The sequence below is a fragment of the Dryobates pubescens genome, chromosome 28 (genome assembly GCF_014839835.1).
Source record: "Dryobates pubescens isolate bDryPub1 chromosome 28, bDryPub1.pri, whole genome shotgun sequence".
Lineage (NCBI taxonomy): Eukaryota > Metazoa > Chordata > Aves > Piciformes > Picidae > Dryobates > Dryobates pubescens.
This window is the reverse complement of record NC_071639.1, coordinates 13,547,441-13,571,127: the sequence shown is the minus strand read 5'-3', so window position 1 is coordinate 13,571,127 and position 23,687 is coordinate 13,547,441. Positions and strand designations below refer to the sequence as shown.

Genomic DNA, 23,687 nt, shown 5'->3' with positions numbered 1-23,687 from the left:
CAGGCCACCACAGGACACCCTTTGTAGGTGCCTTTCCTGCAGTAAAATTCAGGACAAAACCTGCAGTTCAGTTGCCCTGTAGAATAAATTGATGTGCTTTTTGATATCCTTCCTTCTGAACATGTTTCCTGTGCTCCCTAAGGATTCCTGTGAATTTCTAAACCCAATAAATGGGGAGGAAATATTCAGACTGTGGATTTTTTTTTAAATTGGAGGTTTTGACCTGGCATGATTGAAAAATAATGTGCATAAACACCTGATTTGATAGAAAACAGCACTGCCATATGGGAAACTGCCTCACAGCCTCAGTCTTTGAAAACATGATTAGGACAAGGGGCCATGGATTTGAGCTGGAAGAGGGGAGACTGAGACTGGAGATTAGGAAGAAATTCTTCAGAGTGAGGGTGGGGAGACACTGGAACAGGTTGCCCAGGAAGGCTGTGGATGCCTCCTCCCTGGAGGTGTTCAAGGCCAGGCTGGATGACGTCTTGAGCAGCTGGGGCTGGTGGGAGGTGTCCCTGCCCATGGCAGGGGGTTGGAGCTGAGTGATCTTCAAGGTCCCTTCCAACCCAAACCATTCTATGATTCAAGGATGATTCTATAGAAGCATTCTGTGATTCAAATACTTCTATGGTTCTAGGGTGAAGCCCATAAATAAAAGGAAAACAGTCCGTTTTCTTTTTCTCAGGACAGCAGCAGACTGTTACTTATCACCTCAGTGCTGTAACCATCAGAGCTTGAGAGACAGGCCAGGGAATCTGAAATCATAGAATGGTTTGGGTTGGAAGGGACCTCCAAAGTTCATCCAGTCCAACCCCACTGCAGTCAGCAGGGACATCCTTCACTAGATCAGGTTGCTCAGAGACTTGTTCAGTCTGACCTTGTGTATCTCCAGGGACAGGGCCTCAACTACCTCCCTGGGCAACGTGTTCCAGTTCCACCACCCTCACGGTAAAGAATTTGTTCCTAACATGCAATCTAAATCCTAGGATCAGCAAGTGACAGACACTCGATAACAGCATTCAGCCTACGCCATCTCTCTCTTACATTCTGATTCCTAATGGAAAGCCAGCCCATGCCAGCACACGATGTGCAGCAGTGCACACAGCTACAAACACAACACAGAGCTACACTTCTGAAGCTGGCAGCTACAATTTCTAGAGTGATACTTAGAAAAGAAGCTATTGTAATAGCAGAAATATGCATCAAGCTTCAAATACTTTCCCCTTTTAAAGGTCAGGAGAAGTAAAAGCAAAAATAGCCTAAAAAAAAAAAAGCACTGTTTCTGTCAGCTTCTGATTTCATTGAAGGCTGAGGTTAACTCTAACCTACAGGAGTTCTGCTAAAAAACCTGAAAGCAACTTTTTCTGTTGTGCACAACATATTTCTCTGCCAATAAACCAAAATGGCCATTTAAATAACTCCTAAATTCCACAGCTCATTAAAACAGTAGGATCCCTCTGTACAGAGCACAGCCTCCTCTAACCTATCAATTGCTAGGACCACATCGTCTCATTAGGTTGGTCTCTGACCTTTTGAAGCAGGACTCCTGTAAGACAAGATCCCAGGGGAGGAATTTCAAGAGCTTCAATCCCTGCTCCCAGAGATAATTAGCAAAGCTTTTGCAGAAACAAAAACAATAATTAAAAAACAAATTGAAAAACTATAGCAATTATAAACCAAAGAGGGAACTTCAATAGATGTTTGACATCTAATATAGCCCTAATGTATTTGAATATATGGCCTCATTTCATTGTGAGAGGGTTTTTAAGGGCAGCTCAAATATTAGATGTGTCACTAGGAAAACAAAAAAATAAAATGAGCATTTGCTCTGGAATAATTAAATGTCAAACTAATGATTACACAGCAAATATTTGATGAATGTTCCCTAAAAACAAAATAAATATCATTCCTGTTCATTACCAAATAAAAATAAAAGTAAAATAGAATTGACAGGTAATGAAGAGGATTAGTAAAACTGCTTTCACAATTTACAGGCCAGCAAAGAACACAATGCTTTGAACTGCTCTTGGTTTTCATTTCCTCCTGTGTGCTCAAGCAGCTTTCACATCCACTTGCTGTGTCTAGACTGGGAGGTGGTTTATTTGGCCTTTCCTCAGTCCTGTATTTCTACTATTCTTTCTTTCTTTCTTTCTTTTATTGTATTTTTATTTTGCTTTAATTTTACCCAGTATTTTATTGTATTCATGTGATTTTATTTTAGTCTTTATTTATTCCTGTTTTCCTATTTGTTTGGGCTTTGCTTATCTTCTGGGGCACCTCTGCTGGGAGGACAGGCTGAGGGAACTAGGGTTGTTCAGCTGGGAGAAGAACTCTGAGGGGGACCTTAGAGCTGCCTTCCAGTAGCTGAAGGGATCCTGAAAGAAGGCTGCAGAGGGACTTTTCATAAGGGTGTCTAGAGACAGCACAAGGGGGAATGATTTGAAGCTGAGGGAGAGGAGGGTTAGACTGGATCTTGGGAAGAACTTCTTCAGCATGAGGATGGTGAGACTCTGGAATAGGCTGCCCAGGGAGGTTGTGGCTGCCTTCTCCCTGAGGGTGTTCAAGGCCAGGCTGGATGAGGCCCTGAGCAACCCTGGCTGGTGTCCCTGCCCATGGCAGGGAGGTTGGGAGTAGATGAACTCTGAGGTCTCTTCCAACTTGAGCCCCTCTATGCTGATTCTCTAAGTCACAGACTGGATTTCTGATGTTTCTAAACAACTTCTTCATCCATCACAGCAAACACTGTACAGAGAATACAAAACACTGACTGGTTTACATTATCAAGATTGTTCTCTGCCAGGCATTGCTAAATTCCATGTCAGAGGAGATGGCAAAACTCAAATGGGCTTCAGTCTGATAATTTTGGGACCTGTGCCAGCAAATATCCCTTCATAGGAGATAGCCCTCGTCAGACAAACATGGTGTTGCATTATGAAGCTTCAATTAATCACTCTGCATCACCCAGCATTGGTCTAATGCAGTTAGACTTCTGTCAGAAATGTCACTTATGTGTAAGGGCACTGGGAATTGAAGTACTATGCAAGATGAATTGCACTTATTAAGGAGATTAAAATTAGGCAACAATGGGCAAAGAAATCAAGTGTATCTATAAACTTCAACCTGGCAGAGTGCCTAATGATGTTCTCCAGAGATCCAATCCGATCCGTGGATATTTCCCATTTGTACTGGTGACCCAAAAGGTAGCACGGTCACGGTGATTAAAGGTGCAGTTTGGAAAGCACAAGCACTCTGAAGGAAGAGTGAATGCAAGGACAGATCAGTTCCACAGTGCCATGAGGCTCACCTACAGGTTGAGCTTTGAGATATCTGGGAACAAAGAACCCAGGCTGTGTTTTGAGAATGGATTTTAAAAAGAACCCTGCAAGGCTCTTACCAGTCAGGTGTTTGATCAGGTTACTCTTCAATTTACTGCTTAAGATGTACCTGATTTATAATGAGGCACAAGAACTGCTGTGCCAGGTCAGACTGAAAGTCTACCTACGGAGTAGTCTCTTTGAACAGCAAATCAGAATCCCAGAATACCAGGCTGGAAAGGATGCTAAGGATCATCTGGTCCAACTTTTCCAGGTGACAGTGGAGTTGAAACGAGCTAGCCCAGCACCCTGGCAAGCTGAGGCTTCAAACGGCCCAGTGGAGGGGAATCCATCACTTCCCTTGGGAGAGAAGTCCAACATTTGATGGTTCTCACAGGGAAACATTTCCTTCTGGTGCCCAATGGGAATCACCCCAGCAGTAACTTGTCCCCATCACCCCTCGTCTTCTTCATGTGACTCCTTACAAAAAGAGAGTCTCCATCTTCTTGGTAGCTACCCTTTCTGTACTGGTCCAAGATGACCTTTGAGGGTCCCTTCCAAACCAATGCAATCTGTGAAAAAGAAGGCCTGCCAGCAGCAGACTTCTGCCAGTAGGCTGCCAGGAAGACATCTACTCACATCTCGGGCTGTCTCATAAACACATCAACTCTAGGATTGTACAGACTGCCACTGGAAATGCTTCATTTACCTGCTTTTCAGCTTGTCCATAATCTGATCCTTGGGGTGACAAGAAGTGACAGATGTGACCATTGTTTTTCGCTTTTTCTCGAAGACTCATAGCAGTTTTCACTGTGGCGTTTCTAGCATGAACAAACACCATCACCTGCAGAGAGAAAGGAAGGAAGAGGGCTGCTGAGAAACAACAAAAGTCCTAACCAAATCATGAAAACAATCACAAAATATTCCCCAGGGGAATGGAAAAGAAGCAGTTAGTGGATGACACACTGATGGAAACTCCTGTGGCTTTAGGGGAACTGAAAGTTGGTCCTTTTGCAATTCTTTAGCCTTTAAAAGAGGGGACAGCGGCTGGCAGTAAGTAACAGTCCTCACAAAGCAAGGAGATAACCACTGATGTAAACAGTTGTGTTCCTTGAGACATCCTAAGTGATCTGGAAAACAAATAGCGAGGTGCTGAGTTTCCTGATGGTACAACTTGGCTGTGTGAGACAAAACTGCCTGCAGAGAACCTCAGGAGGATATTGCAGACACAAACCACTGGCCAGTGAAGAGAAGAATGAAATCAAGCACCAACTAATGCAAAACACACATGGGGAGAGAAACTTTAAGATAAGGGATGTGCCCACTCCCTGGAGGTGCTCAAGGCCAGGTTGGATGAGGCCTTGAGCAACCTGGGCTAGTGGGAGGTGTCCCTGAACATGGTAGGGGGGTTGGAACTAGATGATCTCTAAGGTCCCTTCTAATGCAAAGCATTCTGTGATTCTGGGTGTTAAACCATAGGGCACCTTAGAAACACTGTGGGCATCTCCCTGAAAATATCAACTAAGAGCTGAGTTCTTTGGAAATACAGCTGGGTGTCACCCAACCAACCCCACTGTCACCTGATGATGCTTATTACCATCATATATGGGATCTGAAGCAAGAGACAGCAATGAGAGGTTAATATCTTTTACTGAGGCATTGACACAGGCTGCCCAGGGAAGTGGTGGAGTCACCATCTCTAGAGGTGTTCAAAAAATGAGTAGATGTGGCACTTTGGGACATGGGTTAGTGGTCATGCAGGTGTTGGGTAGAAGGTTGGACTTGATATTAGAGGTCTTTTCCAACCTTGCTGATTCTGTGATTCTTTTAGATCTGTACCTGAAACAATTTAAACTGATACCAAGATTCCCTGAGAGGTGTAGAAAGGGCAAAGTGTTTAAACACCACTCAGTTGCAGTGCAATAAGAGTTCTGAATCTGTTAACCAGATGCTGCTGGAGAAGGTACACTATGGGAAAGACTGCATTGTCCCCCTAAGCACTTTGTGCTGCCCAGGATTTGCTTTGGCTTTGGCCAAAGTGTGCTATAAACATCCTTTCACACAGGAAAAATACCAGGACAGGTTTCATTACCAAGGTACTCAGTTGCTGAGAGAGGTCTGAAGAAAATACTGTTTTATTAAATCTTATCTTATGGCTCAGCCACAAAGGCATTGTCAACACTTGCAGTAACTAAGCTTATTAAACTTTTATCTTCACACAGCTCCTGCAACTAAATAACAGCTGGAAAAGTGATAATAAAGAAATTTAATCTATCATTTTTACAGATGAAATTAATATCTGTCAAATTCTCTTCTGACAATTTAATATAATAGAGTTAACAGAACTGCTCAGTGCTCCTTTCTGGGTTTAAGAGAGTAAGGAAATCAAGATGACACTTCTCAGCACTGCAAAGTTCAAGGCAATTACTGCAAACAGAGAACAATCACAGACAAAGTGAATGCTTTATGTGCAATATACAGCACAGAGCCAGTTCTGACTAGAGAAACCCAGGTGTAATCTGTTTCTGTCTGATTTGTGACATCAAAACCTCCAGATTGAAAGTATTAAAAAATTCTGTTGCAGGATCTGGCAGAAAAGCTCCTAATGAAGATCCACATTGTTAGCAACCCTGCAGAAAGAGCACCCTGACCTAAAACACACCTGGAAACCTTTGGGACATTTTCTGACCTTACTTCTTTTGTCATGACATGAAGTTTCAATAAGATAAACCTGGGAGACTCAGCAGGGCAAGCCAGCACTGTACCTTTCCTCAAGTTAAACAAGAGGAGAACTGTGCTAGAAGACAAATGTTCTAGTTTCACTTGCATTTGGTAATTCAAAGTGAAGCCTACAAATGAGATCTCTCATTAGTTTGAGCAGATGGATTGAAATTAAAGGCTGAATCACCAACTCTTAATTTCCCAGTAGCCAGGAAGAGCTTGAAGTCTTGCAGGGGATGGCTGTTGAAAAATCAACATAAAAAATACTTGTCTCCATCTGTCAAAACAAAAGCCTGGAGAATGCAACTGCCTCCTACCAGCCTTGGTCTTGAAAAATGAAGACACAGGGACAGCAGGAAGAGACAGGAACAGGTAACCTCAGTCAAGCTTCATGCTGGACCCTGTCCCATGACAGGAACACATCAGCAGGACTTCCACAGAGTGAATGATTTGGTTCTGGTGTGGTAAATTCTTTGAGACTCAGTTAACAGAACAGCAGATGAGTAGTGTTGAGTTTAATTTACTGAGACATTCCAAAGACTCAGGTTAAAGAATCTGAGCCTGAGGGCTGCCCTCATTCATGTTGATAAAGATGTGCAGGGCAGTGTTGGGAGGATGGAGCCAAGCTCTGCTCAGGGATGTCCAAGGACAGGACAAGGGACACTGGGGGCAAGCCGGAGCAGAGGAGGTGCCACAGGAACATAAAGAGAATCTTTGTCACTGTGAGGGTGCTGGAGCCCTGGAGCAGGCTGCCCAGAGAGGCTGTGGAGTCTCCTCTGCAGACTTTCCAAATCTGCCTGGCTGTGTTCCTGTGTCACCTGCCCTGGGCGATCCTGCTCTGGCAGGGGGGTTGGACTGGATGATCTCCAGAGGTCCCTTCCAAGCTCTGCTGTTCTGTGGTTCAGGAGCACCATAACCATCATAAACTCTTCAGACTTAAGGGCTCTATCATAGAGGAGGGGAATATCAGACGTGAAAATTCACTGCAGAAACCTTTATTGTAAAGCAAAACACAGAATTACTTCTTTTCAGAAGAAAACAGAGCACAAACCCCAGGGTATTTCAAGGGACAGATGCTGAGCTCTTGTGCACCAGGTCTTGAACACTTGTGTTAATCCTTGCCCTTCGTCTCTAACAGAGGACACTAGAATTTGAAAGGTATGGGAAAGGCTAAGAACAATAACTGAGGGCTGCCTTTTTTTCCTTGTTTTAACCAACAAATGTAATGTCTCTAAAGCAGTGACCTACTTTACCTTGTCATTTAAAATAAGATATACAAATACACACTAATTACCCTAGGAGAGGGATAAAGTAGCAGGACTTTCCCCCTTAGCTAGAAGCTCACATTCTTTAGCCTGTTCAGGCTTTTTGGCATGCTGTTTCCAGAAAGTGTTTTCAAGATTAGAGATGACCTCTGAAGTGCCAGATCCCCACAGAAAGCATAATTCATTCTAATAAAAAAAAAATCCTTACTACATCATTATGATGATCAAAACTAATTGCTTTGTATGTGTCCTGAATGCAAACCCAAGCAGAAAACAAATACCTGGTGTCCAGCCATTATTTGCTTCAGCACATTTTCATAGCAAACTTCATCCATGTGATTCAGCTGCTGCACCTGAAAAGCAAACAGACTTCCTATTAAGGGCATTTCTACTCCTTATGGATTTTCTACTACAGATCAGGCAACCTACTGTGATCCAAGAAAGCAAAATGTGATGATGCAATGAAATTTACAATACATTGATCCCCATTCCTAACAATATCCTTTGGATGCTCTTAAATTCACAAAGAGAACAGGAAAATCAGTATCAGAGAATGGCACAGGCTGGAAGGGACCTTCAAGATCATCCAGTTCAAACCCCCTGCCATGGGCAGGGACACCTCCCGCTAGCCCAGGTGGCTCAAGGCCTCATCCAACCTGGCCTTGAACACCTTGAAATGGAGCATTTCCTTGTTTCTTACCACAGAGTGGAAACAAATGAAAAATCCAAGCCAAACAATCAGGAAAAGATTCAAGAAAAAGCAACAGCAAAATACCAGTGAAGGTACTTGAAACAATTAATGAAGGTTAAAATATGCAAATCCTGGTAAGCACCATATGGTAAACTATTCTTGTGTGTGTGGAGTTGAAATGGCTCCCCACAGTTGTAAAATAAGTTTCCTTTCCTGCACTGCAGATGGAATGAGCTACTTAAAGAACACAGTAAGAGAGGCAACATCCATTTTTGCCACAAAAAAAGCTCTTATTGATTAAGCTATGACTATAACTTTAGATTGAGGGTGTTTTGATTTCTGTTAAACCACAGCAGAGTTAAGATTTTCCTACAAGTTCAGCTGTATCAACTTTAATAAACAGCCAGAGAGATGCACAGGAAATCTTCTGGCAAAGTGTTTGCATTCATTCCTGTATTTAAAGGATTGCAATTTGCATGTCAAGTGGCACTGCACTTAGGACTGTTAGAAGGAACATTATACCCAACCATGGCCTTCATGTTCCCCAGAGCACAGAGAATAAAGCAGTTTATTTAAGGACTGCTTTCATGTGTTTCTATCAAACGTGCACTTATGATGGTTAATGGCTTAGCATGATAAGGTTTTAATCAATAATTTATTTCCAGCTGGCATTGATGCATGGCATGTTAATATCTCCATAGAACCAGACTTCATAAATGAGAAATTAGAAGGAAATTCTTGACAGGGAGACACGGGAACAGGTTGCCCAGGGAGGTTGTGGGTGTCCCCTCCCTGGAGATATTCAAGGCCAGGTTGGATGAGGCCTTGAGCAACCTGGGCTGATGGGGAGGAGTCTCTGCCCCATGGCAGGGGGGTTGGAATTGGATGATCTTTAAGTTCCTTTCCAGTCCAAACCATTCTAGGATTCTAGGATCAAGCCCATAAATTAGGGAAAAAAGTCCATTTTCTTTTTCTCAGGACAGCAGAAGACTGTTACTCAGCACCTTAGTGCTGTAACCATCAGAGCTTGAGAGACAGGCCAGCAAATCTGAAATCATAGAATGGTTCGGGCTGGAAAGGACCTCCAAAGCTCATCCAGTCCTTTCCAACCCAAACCATTCTAGGAATCTATGTATATTTGAGGGTTTTTTTTAATAAGATGCTTCCTGCACCCTCACAGGCAAACAACAAGCACCACTCTTTCTAGCCCAGTGGAAAACTGGAATGAGAAAGGCAGCATAATCAGCTCCTGCAGTGAGTGACTGCTGCTGAGGGCAATGATTTCATCAAGCACAATGGAGGAAATGTAAAGGGAGAAACCATTGCAGGCAACTGCAACAAAGCTCATTTACAGCTACTGCCAACTGAGGACCACACGAGTCCTGAAGCACCTCTCACCTGTGTATCTTCACCCAGCAGAACACAGGCTCCATGAAACACCTGCAGCATAACAAACCAGCAGCCCCTGCTCATGCATACATGAAGCATGATCAGAGCAAGCAGCACCCCTTGCTTCATGATTCTTTACCTTATTGGTTGTCTTAATTCCTATGAAGGTTTGGCCCAGCGGGACGGGTCGGAAGCGGCCATCGAAGTAGAAGAGTCCAATGTAGGGGTTGACATGCAGAAATGTGGCTACATCAAGATAATTGGGTAAGGTAGCTGAAAGGCCCAAAATCCTAATCATGCTTTGTGTGGACTCAACCTAGTGAAAAAACAACAACAACAACAAACAGGCAACTTGTAAATGAGCCAAGTGTCACAAGGCACCACCAGATAAATGACCCAAGTGTCACAAGCCATCGAATCAAGCCCAGAGCTCTAAAGCACCCCTTCAAAGCAGTACTGTGCAAGAAGCAGTTAATAGCTTCCACAAAAGGAGAACAATAGATGTCAGTGATTATCCTGCACTGAAAAAAGCAAATCTGCCTTATTCATCTTCCCCTTTCATCCTGCTTTTGCCCTCCCAAAGGTGAGCAGTCCTTAACTGCCATAGAGAACAATGGCAGGGAAAGTGGCTCTGTGGACAAGGGACAGTCCAATTCACAGGCAAAAGTGGGACAGATGACATGGTATCATGCCTTCCTTAGTCCAAATCACACCACAATTATGAAAAGAAGAATGTACTTTGTGTCATTCCTCAGCCTTGGCTCAACCTTCTCCCAGGTCTTTTACACAGCCTGTTCTAGTTCCCTGTAAGATCTCTTTTTCTTCTCTTTGTTTCATTAAATCCCCCACATTTGCATCACAGGATCACAAAATGCTAAGGGGTTGGAAGGGACCTCCAGAGATTGAGTCCAACCCCGCTGCCAAGCGGGACCCCTTAGGGCAGGTCACACACACCTCCCCATTCGGTAAGGGACAGAGTTCACAGAATCATTCAGGCTGGAAAATACCTTCATGATGAATGAGTTCACCAAGGAAATACTCTGCTCAATATTCTATGAACTTTCAGGTAGTTTTCCAAGAATGAGACAAGCCAAAAGATCTGAAAGAGAAAACTACCCAAGAACTTTCCCATTTCCCCTGGAATAGGAAGAGCTGTGTAGGCTGGTTCACAACTTTCTTCCTAGCACAATTACTTAGAAGCCAAGTTCATCAAAAGGCTTTTTAGATGCTGTAATTGAAGCCATTTGCAAGGTTATCCAGCTCTGTATGAACATGGCACAATGAGCAGGGCTGGAAGCTCCTACCTGGCCAAGTCCTATCTGATACAGTACAGAGTTTACATGAAAACCAGATGTTGAATCACTGAGGTGCTTGAGTTAAAGGGAAAGGAAGGGGCACCTAATTAAAACATGAATTTAAAAGGATGATTAAAAAGGATTAAGTGTGTCCAGTTCTGCAGCCTCCAGGACAAGGACATGGATCTGCTGGAGTGGGTCAAGAGGAGGCCATGAAGATGATCAGAGGGCTGGGGACAGGCTGAGAGAGGTCTGCCTGGAGAAGAGTATATCTTTATAAGATGCTTCACGCAACCTTACAGGCAACCTGTTCCAGTGTCCTACCCACAAGGGAAAGAATTTCTTCCTCATCTCCAGTCTCAATCCCCCCTCTTCTAGTTCAAAGTCATTGCTTGCCCCTCATCCTGTCACTACAAGTCCTTATTAAAAGTCCCACCCCAGCTCTCCTGTAGTCCCCTTCAGGTACTGGAAGGCTCTAAGGGTCTCCCTGGAGCCTTCTCTTCTCCAGGCTGAGGAGCCCAAACTTCTTCAGACATTTTGGATGACAAAGGTTCCTGTTTCCATTCTCCATCCCTGGCTGGTGGTAGGCAGCTAAAAGTGTTTCCTTCACTCACTCCTGCCAAACCATCTCAAACACTTGCATCTTCAGATGGGTTTAAGTATCTCAGTAAAAATATAAGCACCATGTGAAACATCGAAGGCTTTCTTTGGAAAACCAAACTGTCACAGTATTTGCACATCACATCCTTAGAAGGCTTTACTATATTTTATTGATTTGATGTTACACTGGCAGAACTAAAATTGCCATAATTATGTTTAATTGACATATCTAATTAGTCTATCTAATTCAGACTCACTCATGATGGCATGTGGAGAATTGACAGCATGTTCACCATCCACGCTTGCAGAACACAATTAGCACACCATGAAATTCCATGGATGCAGATAAAATAAACAGGAGAGAGCTATCCAGGAGGATTTCCACACTCCAGCATCATCTGAGTTTGCACTGAAAATGATAAAGCATCAGGTGTGGGAAAAGGATCTTCACCTTTACTCTGCTCTGCTGAGACCTCACCTCCAATCCTGCCTCCAGTCCCCGGCATAAGAAGGACACAGAGCTGCTGGAGTGAGTCCAGAGGAGGCCACAAAGATGATCCAAGGGCTGGAACAGCTCTGCTGTGAGCACAGGCTGAGGGAGCTGGGGGTGTGCTGTCTGGAGAAGAGAAGACTCCAGGGGGACCTCAGAGCTGCCTGCCAGTACCTGAAGGGATCCTGCAGGAAGGCTGCAGAAAGACTTCCTGAGGGAGACTAGGGACAGGCCAAGGGGGAATGGTTGAAGCGGAGGGAGAGCAGGGTTAGACTGGAGCTGAGGAAGAAGTTCTTCAGCATGAAGGTGGTGAGACTCTAAAACAGGTTGCCCATGGAGGCTCCTCTCTGGGGGTGTTCAAGGCCGGGCTGGATGAAGCTTTGCACAGCTGAGTCTAGTTGAAAGGTATCCCTGGGCATGCTGGGGAGCTTGGGGTAGATGATCCCTGAGACCCCTTCCAACCTGGGCCACTCTAGGATGCTGTGATCCTGTGATCAGGTATGGGAGGTGCCTTTCTGGGTCATAAATTGATCACAGCAGGATCATTTTCTTCCCAGTATGTTTTAAGATGTGCACATCATCTCCTGACACTGCAGCTGCCACTGGGGAGCACACAGAACATGCACACAGCCACTCTTTTTTCTGCCTTCTAAAGTTCTCCCTGAACTTTGTGATCTTGGCAGTCTTCCCATTTCCATGTATTAAAATATCACATTCACAGAATGAATTACAATCAGGCTGGAAAGCATAGCCCTGATTGTTCAACTCCAGCACAAAATTAAGTGAAGCAGACAAGTTTACATATCCTAATCTTTGAAGAATTATATCCCCTGGTTAGGAATGAATCTCCTACTTCTCCTACTCAGATAACCCAGGGTCACTCAAGACAACCTCTACAGCCTGTATGCCCTTCAAATGTGCACTGAAGGCAAGATCATAGAAGCATTTTGCTTAGAAATGACCTTTAAGACCATCGAGTCCAACCTTCAGCCTAACACCACCATGGCCATTAAACCATGGCCCAAAGTGCCATGGCCACAGATTCACAAACTGCATCAGGCTGGAAGGGACTCTCTAAGGTCATCTTGTCCTGCTCCCCTGCAGTGATCAGTGACACCTCCACACAGATCAGGTTGCCCAGGGCCACACCAAGTCTGACCTTCAATGTCTCCAGGGATGGGGCCTCACCCACATCCCTGGGCACAAAGATACACAGAAAATCAGGCAGAAGGTTTCTCATCTTTTTAAGTACAGATGTGGAAAAAGAGGAATTCTTAATCTGGGCTCCTGATTTTCCTGCTCAGCAGTGGGGAGGATGCAGTGATGCATGTGGGGATTCACATCAGTTATTCGATGGGGACAGGCTGAGAGAGTTGGGGCTGCTCAGCCTGGAGAAGAGAAGGCTCCGGGGAGACCTTAAAGCAGCCTTCCAGTACCTGAAGGGGGCTACAAGAAAGCCAGAAGAGGACCTTTCAGGAAGTGATACAAAAAGAGGGAATGAATTGAAGCTTAAGGAGGACAGATTTAGATTGGAGATGAGGAAGAAATTCTGTCCAGAGAGGGTGGTGAGACACTGGAAGAGGTTGCCCAGGGAGGCTGTGGATGTCCCCTTCCTGGAGGTGTTCAAGGTCAGGCTGGATAAGACTTTGAGCAACCTGTGCTGGTGGGAGGTGTCCCTGCCCATGGCTGGGGGTTGGAACTGGTTGACCTCTAAAGGTCACTTCCAACCCAAACCTTCTATGAATGAACCTGTGAAACTTGTTGACTAAGGAAAGAATTACAAAGCTGTCAATCAGGTGATAATTTCCTCATCTTAGGAGGGAGAAATGGCAAAGCCCAGGAAAATGAGCAAGCCAGAGGTAGCCAGGCAAAATGCAATTACCAACAGTGTAGTGAAGATCCTACACAGGACGTTATCTGCAACTCCAACGCTGCACAGAGTGCTTTTGTTACCAGGCAACCATCTAGTTAAGTAATTTTATAAATGAGTTTTGCTTGCTTCCAATGAACCTTGAAAATCCTCTGATCTCAGCCCTGCATTTAGAGCATATTTAAAAATCTAGAGGTACTGAAAAAGCCCCAAAGTCCCCATGCAGAAAGCACTATTAGAAGCCATATTCTTTTCCCTCAGCTAAATATTAAGCTTGCAATCTTGTCCCTTAAGAAATGACAGCCTGAACCTACCTGTGAAGAGAGCACAATGCCCTGCACAGTGCCATGCCAGTCCTTCAATGACAGAATGCTTCTGCATGCTGTGCTTGCTCTTGTGTACCCAAACTAAGAACCCCAGAAGAAAAATGGACTCTGCAGCAAATCAGCTTAACTGCTTTACTGTGTTATGAAGGAACATCAAGTGTATGGCAATGGCTGTCACCTTTGAGACTCCAGGGATCTATCATGCAAAAGCAAAATGGAGATTGACCTGTTGGAGAGTAGTTTAGGGGAAAGGGAACTGGGGGTCCTGGTGGACAACAGGATGCCCTTGAGCCAAGAAGGCCAAGGGCATTCTGGAGTGGCTTAGGTGGTGTGTGGTGAGTAGGTTGAGAGAGGTTCTCCTTCCCCTCTACTCTGCCCTGGTGAGGTCACATCTGGAATATTGTGTCTGGTTCTGGGCCCCTCAGTTCAGGAAGGACCTCAGGGAACTACTTGAGAAAGTCCAGCTCAGAGCCATAAAGCTGCTGCAGGCAGAGGAACATCTCCCTGTGAGGACAGGCTGAGGGAGCTGGGGTTTGGAACTGGGAGCAGAGGAGCCTGAGGGCTGCCCTCATTCCTGCTGACAAAGATATGCAGGGCAGTGTGGGGAGGATGGAACCAGGCTCCACTCCATGGACAGAACAAGAGGCACTGGGGGCAAGCTGGAGCAGAAGAGATGCCACAGAAACAGAAGGGAAAGCTTTGTCTCTATGAGGGTGCTGGAGCTCTGCAGCAGGCTGCCCTGAGAGGTTGTGGAGTCTCCTGCTCTGGACACACTCCAAACCCACCTGGCTGTGTTCCTGTGTGACCTGCCCTGGGTGATCCTGCCCTGGCAGCGGGGTTGGACCCAGTAATTTCCAGAGGTCCCCTGGCACAATTTCAGGCCATTTCCTCTCTTCCCATCACCTGATAGGAGGGAGAGGAGTCCAGCCCCACAAGGCATCAGACATATGGCTGCAGAACATATTGTTTAAAAATAACACCCCAGAGTAGCAAGCAAACATGGATTAGATTCCTCACAGGCTGATGAACTGACAGATTTTAAAGAGAATGCATAATTGAAAAACAGCAATTAAAAAGAGATGCCTCTAATTGCTTTCTAAGCCTCTCTCCTAATGTTATCCCTCATATGCAGTAAATAAAACATCACCAGTAACAAGAATAGCAGGTGATTGGCAGAATTAATACCCCTGATGAGTGCCTCAGCCACACAGATCCATCTAGCTTGATGGTCTCATTCAATCTGAATTTCTTTTAATTTAGCTCCTTCTAAAACAGGCCACAGCTGCAAACCCAAACACTCTTCTCAGGAAACATTCTGACAGCAACAAGTGGATCCTGCAGCAGCCGTACCGAGCTTTGTCTGGGGACTTCATCCCAGCGTGGTGGGGGTTGGAAGGGACCTCTGGAAATCACCCAGTCCAGCCCCTCTGCTAGAGCAGGGTCACCCAGAGCAGGCTGCACAGGATGATGCCCAGGTGGGTTTGGAGTCTTTGCTGAGAAGGAGAGTCCACAACACTCCTGGGCAGTCATGAGGAAAGCAAGACGAGAAAGCTGAGAACTCCTCCACCATCTCATGGTCACTGCAGCCAAGGCTTTGACCTTCACACCCACAACTTACCCCTCCTTGTTGGTGAGCATGAGGTACAGCAAAGCACCTCTGCGCCTTGGCTGCTCTGTTGCCTGGAGGAGGAAGTTCTCATCAGTGCATCCTTGTCCTGTTGTATTGCCCCACCTGTTATTTACCTAACAGCTTTGTTACCTGATACAAAACTGCAAAGCAACCAAAACCTAAATGTGAAGAGCAAGGCAGTGCTGAGAGCAGTGTTTGTATGCCTAAGAGGGGAGGCTTCAGCTCTCCAGAACATGAAAAATCATTCACTATGGATTTCCTTTTAATTCATCATTCCCATGGGTGGGAGAAGGTATCAAACATCATGTATCCCTCAGCATGCTTCTGTGGGGAAAAAAATGCCTGTAAGCAGCAAAGAAGTCATCTAAATCACTGAATAATTGTGACAAAATAACTCAGTGTCCTTTAAAACCAGTGATTCCCCCCCTCTTTCAAGCTAATAAGCTCAGTAGGTGTTACAGCAGTGTGAAAAGTTTGATTAAAAAGTTTAAGCATTTCAGTTTTACAACTGCATTATGCTCCAGACTAAAACTTGAAACATCAAAGCTAGAAATTGGATTCAAAGAAGCTGTTTGATGTTATACCTACAACATATAACAGAGCTCAAAGCCATTTCCCTCCCCAAATGTTTAGCAAAGCCAATTTAAATCTCTTGCAAACCCATTCTCTGAAATTTGCAAAGTGCAAACATGCACAAATGTGCAGCTCACACTGCTGGGAGTCAAACTGTCAGCAGTCCCAGGCCTCCCTCCAGGTTTCAGAAAAACACCCCAAGTCCAGATGAGCATGGCCAAGGCTCACAGCAAGTGCTGGGACTCAGGAAAGTACAACAAGAAGTCAAATACTCTCAAGTGTGAAGTTAGGGCAGAGCTGCCAATGCAGGATATTCACAGAAACAGTGTGCTAGGGGTTGGAAGTGACCTCTGGAGATCATCCAGCCCAACTCCCCTGCCCTCTCCCTCAGCTTCAAGCCATTCCCCCTTGGCCTGTCTCCAGACACCCTCAGGAAAAGTCTCTCTGCAGCCTTCCTGCAGGATCCTCTCAGGTATTGGAAAGCAGCTCTAAGGTCCCCCTGGAGTCTTTTCCTCTCCAGGCTGAACACCCTCAGCACCCTCAGCCTGTCCTCACAGCAGAGCTGCTCCAGCCCTTGGATCATCTTTGTGGCCTCCTCTGGACTCTCTCCAACAGCTCTGTGTCCTTCTTATGCTGGGGACACCAGAGCTGGAGGCAGGATTGGAGGTGAGGTCTCACACACAAGAAGAAGCAGCAATGAGAAATATGATCTGAAGGACTGAAGATGCTTACTGTTTCCTACAGAATGGCTGAAGTCAGGAGGACACTCTCCAGGGCTGGGCTCTACATTCTGGGTTTAGTTCCTGCTCCAGGGACATTTATGGCTTTGTATTCAAATGCATAAACCAGAGCTATGAGCAAGGACCAGAACCAGAGGAATGCAACCAAGCTCTTCTCTCCCTTTTCCAAGACATCATTCAAACATCATCAGATGTGGTATTTCTACACTTACAACATCTGCAACAGCATTTTCACTAAACTCAGTGACATACTTCTGAAGTCAGAAAATTTCTGTTAGCTTTTTTCTTAGTCACCAGATCAAAGTGTCAGTAATTTCCTCATCAGCTCTGGAGGCACACTGCAGACTCCACAGAGCTCTGCTTGCAGGCTCGGATGCTGCAGTCTAACATTGCAGTGGCATCTCTAAACAGAAACCTCTCCCCGTTGAAGAGGTGGAAGAGCTGCACAAAGCATCTCCTGTTCCTCTCCTCCCAGGCTGTCTGGGAGGCTTGCAATTCAAAACACTTTTGTCTGGAATTTTTTTTCCTACTGCATAATTCTAAGTAGTTCTACAGACAGTTTTCATAGAATCACAGAATGCTCAGGGTTGGAAGGGATCTCTGGAGATCACAGAGTCCAGCTCCCCTGCCAGAGCAGGGTCACCCAGGGCAGGTCACACAGGAACACATCCAGGTGGGTCTTGAAAGTTTTCAGAGAAGGAGATTCCACAGCTTCTCTGGGCAGCCTGCTCCAGCACCCTCACACTAAAGCCGTGTCTGTTGAGGTGGAACCTCCTGGGCTCCAGCTTGTAGCTCTTGCTCCTTGTCCTGTCCCTGAGCACCACCAAACAGAACCTGGTACCTTCATCCTGACACCCACCCTTCAGGTATTTATAGACATTGATCAGATGGCCTCTCAGCCCTCTCTTTCCCAGACTACACAGCCACAAGTCTCTCAGCCTTTCTTCATAGCAGAGATGCTCAAGTCCCCCCAGTCATCCTTGTAGCTCTTCACTGGACTCTCCAGCAGGTCCCAGTCTCTTTTAAATTGAGGAGCCCAATACTGGACACAGTATTGCAGGTGTGGTCTTACCAGAATGAGGCCTTGAGCAATGTGGTCTAGTGGAAGGGGGGGGTGGGGGGTGTTGGAACTGGATGATCTTTAAAGTCCCTTCCAACCCAACCCGTTCTATGAATGAATCTATGAATATATTTCAGGAAGCACAATCCAAACACCACAACAGGGCTGAGCTCTTGCAGAGGAAGAACTGTGAACCATCTCTGCCCAGTTTTCTCTTCTGTTTAACTGTGAGGGTTCTCTCAGTGTACTTTTATACTGCATTGTTTCCCTCTCTTCAAGTGAGGATTCACAGTGGTCTCCATGACTGCCTTTCTTCTCAGCTCAGAATAAATAAGGTCTTCAGAAAGGCAGTGAGATAGTTAATTTCAACTAATCTCACAACTGTCTCACTTAAGGAAGGGTTGCAAATGGGTAGCTTCAGTTCCAGATGAATTAAACTTCAGCTTGGTAGGTAAAACAAACCTTGAAATCCTGGAAGATTAAAGCACCCTGGAGAGCTATTCTTCAAGTGAGTGTTGAAGCAAGACACTGCTCTATTACAATAAATGCACTAAGGGCAGCATTCAGTACCCAAGATGTAATTGCTTCAGGTTTTATATTCCTTAAGTTACCTGCACAGACTTGATAGACACAAAAGGAAAGGATCCATGGGAGATTTGTGTCCAAATGAAGCAGAAACATGATGCCAGTGAGTGATGCAGGGCAGATAACAAGGCTCTAGACATCTATTTCAACCATCTGAAGCCTACCTTACAAAACTTCACATTAAAATGTGAATGCAACTTGCAACCTAACATGAAGACAATGGCCACCACGGTCCCTGCTAAAACCTGAGATGCTTTGCTTTACTTTAGGAAAACAAAGTTTTCCAAAGCATCTAAGAAAGCAAACACAGGATCAAGAAAGTCAATATTAATAGAGGTTGGGCACTACCTTAAGTGCCCTTGAAGTAATCTAAGCTCCACAAAGCTCTACTCTCCATTAAAAAATAAAGTTGAGCTGCTTCTAAGAAATTATTACTTAGGTTGGGTTTTCATTCAAGAACTTTACACTTTCTGTACTGGATTACAGCAGGCATCCACTGTGATGTGTTCCTAGAGGAGCTACAGGCAGATGATTCTTCCAGTAGCTGAAGGGATCCTCCAGGAAGGCTGCAGAGGGACTTCTCATAAGGGAGTCTAGAGACAGGACAAGGGGGAATGGTTTGGAGCTAAGGGCTGGAGCTGAGGAAGAAGTTCTTCAGTACCTTTCTGCCCAGAGAGGCTGTGGCTGCCTCCTCCCCAGGGGTGTTCAAGGCCAGGCTGGGTGAAGCAGGGAGGTTGGAGCGGATGATCTCTGAGGTCCCTTCCAACCTAACCCATTCTGTGCTTTCATTGTCCAAGCATTTCTCCATTCACACTCCAATCTCTCCATTCTTGACCAAATCAGATTACTCTCAGGGTTTCTTTTAGCTCTTACCTGACGTAAGGTCCTTGCTACTATACTTTCAAGCACAGGTCCTCTGTCTTCGTGCAACAGATGAACTTCATCCAGAATCAAGAGTTTTACCAGCTGAGAGAGGGCTACATCACCAACACTTTTCCTTGTCACTACATCCCATTTCTCTGGAGTAGTCACAAGCATCTAGTAGAGCAAAAATTAACAACAAGAAAAGGAAATATTAAGCATTCATGAAGAAATATCTGGATTCAAATGTACAAACCCCAGTACTCTAATATTCAGCAGAGTAAATGCAAGGTCAAAGCCATCTTAAGTCTCACCTATTCTGTATGTGAGGCAGTCTGCTGCATCTCCATGTGCTGGGTGATCAGCAGTATGAGCCAGCATGGAAAACCATGTGGAAAGACCAGCTACTAACTTCAGGCCATTCTGCATCACTTGAGTTCATTTGCCACATTAAAACAATCAAGCAGCTATGGAAAATCACCTCCTTACCCATGGGGACAGAAAGAGCCAGCAGAGACTTGTAAAACCTTCATGAGAACTGCTAGTCCAAGCTTGAGCAAGAGCATTTCTCCCCAGCAGAGCACCCAGTTGCCTTCAGCACCACCAGCATGTTGAGGACTGGATGAGGCCTTGAGCAGCTGAGTTGAGGTGTCCCTAGCCATGGTGGGGAGTTTGGAGCAGCAGGTCACTTCCAACCTGGGCTATGCTATGAGTCTAATTACTCCTGAAGAGACTTGGTGATAGCACAGAAGGAGACGTTCCAGTCCTGCCATGTTTAAAACTTCAGCATACGAAAGCCTGCCTGTGTCACTAGTATGGTGTTGGGGGGAGGTGTTTCTACCCTCTGCTAAAATATTCCTGGGAGCATTTTGGTAGCAAATCCAGATTTATTTTTTTTTTGGTCAAATGCTTGTAACAAAATAGCAGGTGTAAAAAAATGCCTGACCATAATTCATGAACTGAATTGTAACACCACTACAGATGCAACTGTTAGCACCTTAGAAATGAGCCCTGTCAAGCACCAAAATAAAGAATTAGCAGCTGTCCTTCCACAGAGCCTTAATTAGCAAGCAGTGAGGAAATGTATTTAGCAGTGCACATTAAGGCTCTAAGGTGTGAAATACTACAAGTGCAAGCTACTCAGCTCATTTGCTGAAGCTAAGCTGGCACTGTGCAGACTGCAGGCTTTGGGGTTTGTTTTCTTTCCACATGCCACTCCTGTTATCAGGATATCTATTTCCAATGATATCATTAAATTTGCTCTTTCTGAATGATGACTAAATATTCATTCTAATGGTCTCTTACTTTCATCTTCTTTTAAAGCAGCAATGTTACTCCAAGTAATGACCTGAATTAAAAAGCTAGGCTTGATATACTGTCTCATTTAGCAAGACCAGAGACCTCCAGAGAATGTCTTTGCCAGAAAATATGATTGGGTTCTCTGTTTGTTTTTGCAGACAGAAATTACAGTCAAGGGGGAAAAAAAACATCCATAAAAAAAAAACCCAAACAAACCCTCAAACAAATCAGCTCTGCAGTCCCAAACCATAAAATGTATTCAAATACATAAAGTGCTAATTAAAAGTATCAGTTAAAAAGAAAACGTTGACCAACAGCAAATGGTAACAAAGCTACTGATTCATTTTGTTTTGCAGTTCAAATACTGAACAAAGCAGTGTTAGGATACATCTCATCATGAGCTTTAAATGAGGTAGTGGCATTTCTGGCAGAGAAGGCTCCAGGGGAGACCTTAGAGCAGCCTTCCAGTATCACAGTATAACTAAGGTTGGAAGAGACCTCCAGGATCATTGAGTCCAACCTGTCTCCACAGTATCTGAAGAGGGCTCCAGGAGAGCTGGGGAGAGACTTTTCACAAGGGCTTATGGTGATAAAACAAGAGGAATGGATTGAAGCTTGAGGAGGGCAGATTGAGACTGGAGATTAGGAAGAAATTCTTTACAGAGTGAGGGTGGCGAGACACTGGAACAGGTTGCCCAGAGAGATTGTGGATTCCTCCTCAAGGCCAGGCTGGACGAGGTCTTGAGCAACCTGGGCTGGTGGGAGGTGCCCCTGCCCATGGCAGGAGGGTTGGGATCTTTATGGTCCCTTGAACACCTCCAGGGAGGGGACGTCCACAGCCTCCCTGGGCAACCTCTTCCAGTGTCTCCCCACCCTCACTCTAAAGAATTTCTCCATAATCTCCAATCTAAATCTCCCCTCCTTAAGCTTCAAGCCATTCCCTCTTGTCCTATCACTCTGAGCCCTTGTAAAAAGTCCCTCCCCAGCTCTCTTGTAGCCCACTTCAGGTACTAGAAGGCTGTTCTAAGGTCTCCCCAGAGCCTTCTCTCGTCCAGGTTCAACAACCCCAACTCTCCAAGCCCATCCCCATATTGGAGTTTCTCCAGCCCTCTGATCATCCTTGTGGCCTCCTCGGGACCTGCTCCAGCAGCTCCATGGCCTTCTTGTGCTGGGGGCCCCAGAACTGGAACATGAACTGGGATGACAGGATAAAGGGACTGCTGTTCCATTTTTGGTCATCTCATTCTGGTTACAAAAAAAGCAGAACAGTTGGCTGTGAATCACCAGGTTAGGCAATTAAATTCTCCCTGCTCCATTATCTTAAAAGTGGATCCTCACAATGGTCTCTTAAACATCTGTTCAAGCTTTTATTTTGGAAGGTGAGGCATCATTAGCCAAGCAGGCATGCATGGCAAACCTCAAACATCTTCTCACTGGAGGCTTTTGCTTTAGCAGACCTGACAGTAATCTAAATGCTGGGACTGGCAATTGGTTTATTGAAGTTTGTATATTATGATGAAGTCAACAAGCCCAAACATGCCTTTGGCAATTGCTCCTCAGACAGATTTCTCTAAGTTTTTATTCCTGACACAAATGAAGAAAAAAAAAGGAAAAAGAAAAAAAGAGAGAGACTTCAGCTATTACTTAAATAAAAGACTTCTGAGTGCATTGATGAAATGATTGCAAAGGAAAGGCAGTGTTGGATTTCTTACAGCAGAGATTTTTATGGAGGTTCCTGAGAAGAAAAATGAAGCATTTCCAACAAACAGTGGGAACCAAAGATTGAAAACTTGTCTGCTGTAATCAGCCCCATTCAGAAAGCAGAACCTGCTGCCAGGGGGCTGTGCAGGAAAAGAACTCTAACAAAATGATTAGGAGTAAAGGCTCCTCTGGAACTGCAACGCTGCTAGCATCAGATCTGAAGCGCAAATCAAAACCTCCCAATCTTTCAGGCACTAGAATTAGCCAGTAACACAGCTCCAGAGGACAGGCTGAGCTGATGAATTAAAAGTCCTGAGCAGAAAAGAAACAAAGATGGCAAAAGCTGCACAAAATTCTGAGGGAGCAAAACAGGGGATGCAGGAAACACAACATTTAGAGAGAATCTCTTCCAGGTGGACGATTGAGCAGCTGCTTCACCTCCCAAAAACTTCACTCACCTTCAGCTTTCTAGATCAGAAGTGTGGGAATCCACACAGTGGTACCCACAGTGTACTTCCAAAGACTTCATCTCTAAGTTTGAAGTCATATTCCTGCCTGCACTGGGCACTAATATCACACAAGTGTTTCAGATGGCAAAGCTCTCCAAGGTCATCCAGTCCAACCAGCAACCCAACCCCACCATGGCCACTAAACCTTGGCCCCAGCTGCCATGGCCACAGGTTTCTTGAACACCTCCGGGGATGGGGACTCCACCACCTCCCTGGGCAGCCTGTGGCAAGCCCTCACCACTCTTGCAGCAAGGAAATTTTTCTGCATCTCCAACCTAGCCCTCCCCTGGCATAATTTCAGGCCATTTCCTCTCCTTCCATGGGACTAGGGAGAAGAGACCCACACCTCTCTCCAACCTCCTTTCAAGGAGCCTCAGCCTGCTTTTCTCCAGACTAAACAATCCCAGGTCCCTCAGCTGTTCCTCAAGCCTTGCTCTCATCAGCTCTGTTGCTCTGAAATATTTCTAGAAGGAAATGACAGAATAACCTCGAGATTATAATAAACAAATCCAGAGGCCTCTGCATGAGGGAAATATTGCAGCTGTCAAATGATCACCATGATAAAGCTTGATTGTTATGGCAAGTACCCCAAATTATCTCCCCAAAGCTTGATCAACTCCACAGGCATTTCATGACCACAAATGTGGTCCTCGAATTCACTGTAAGAGCTTTAGTTGTGCAGGAACAGAGACAGAAAACTGCACACAGCTACAGACATCCAGCCAGAGCAGCCTGGTAGGCAGCACATTGTGCAACCCCACAGGG

At 45.1% G+C, this 23,687-nt stretch overlaps 1 protein-coding gene across 1 annotated transcript in view; it reads right to left on the bottom strand.

Moving 5' to 3' along the window:
• Nucleotides 1-23,687, bottom strand: part of ASCC3 (activating signal cointegrator 1 complex subunit 3) — a 143,571-nt gene that overhangs the window by 86,657 nt on the left and 33,227 nt on the right. Inside the window, exons 11-14 of the mRNA XM_054174001.1 lie at nt 19,426-19,590; nt 9,523-9,699; nt 7,585-7,656; nt 4,027-4,161 (exon numbers count right to left, since the gene is read on the bottom strand). Of these exons, the coding sequence (XP_054029976.1) occupies nt 4,027-4,161; nt 7,585-7,656; nt 9,523-9,699; nt 19,426-19,590 (549 nt within the window). The remainder of the gene's footprint in view (nt 1-4,026; nt 4,162-7,584; nt 7,657-9,522; nt 9,700-19,425; nt 19,591-23,687) is intronic.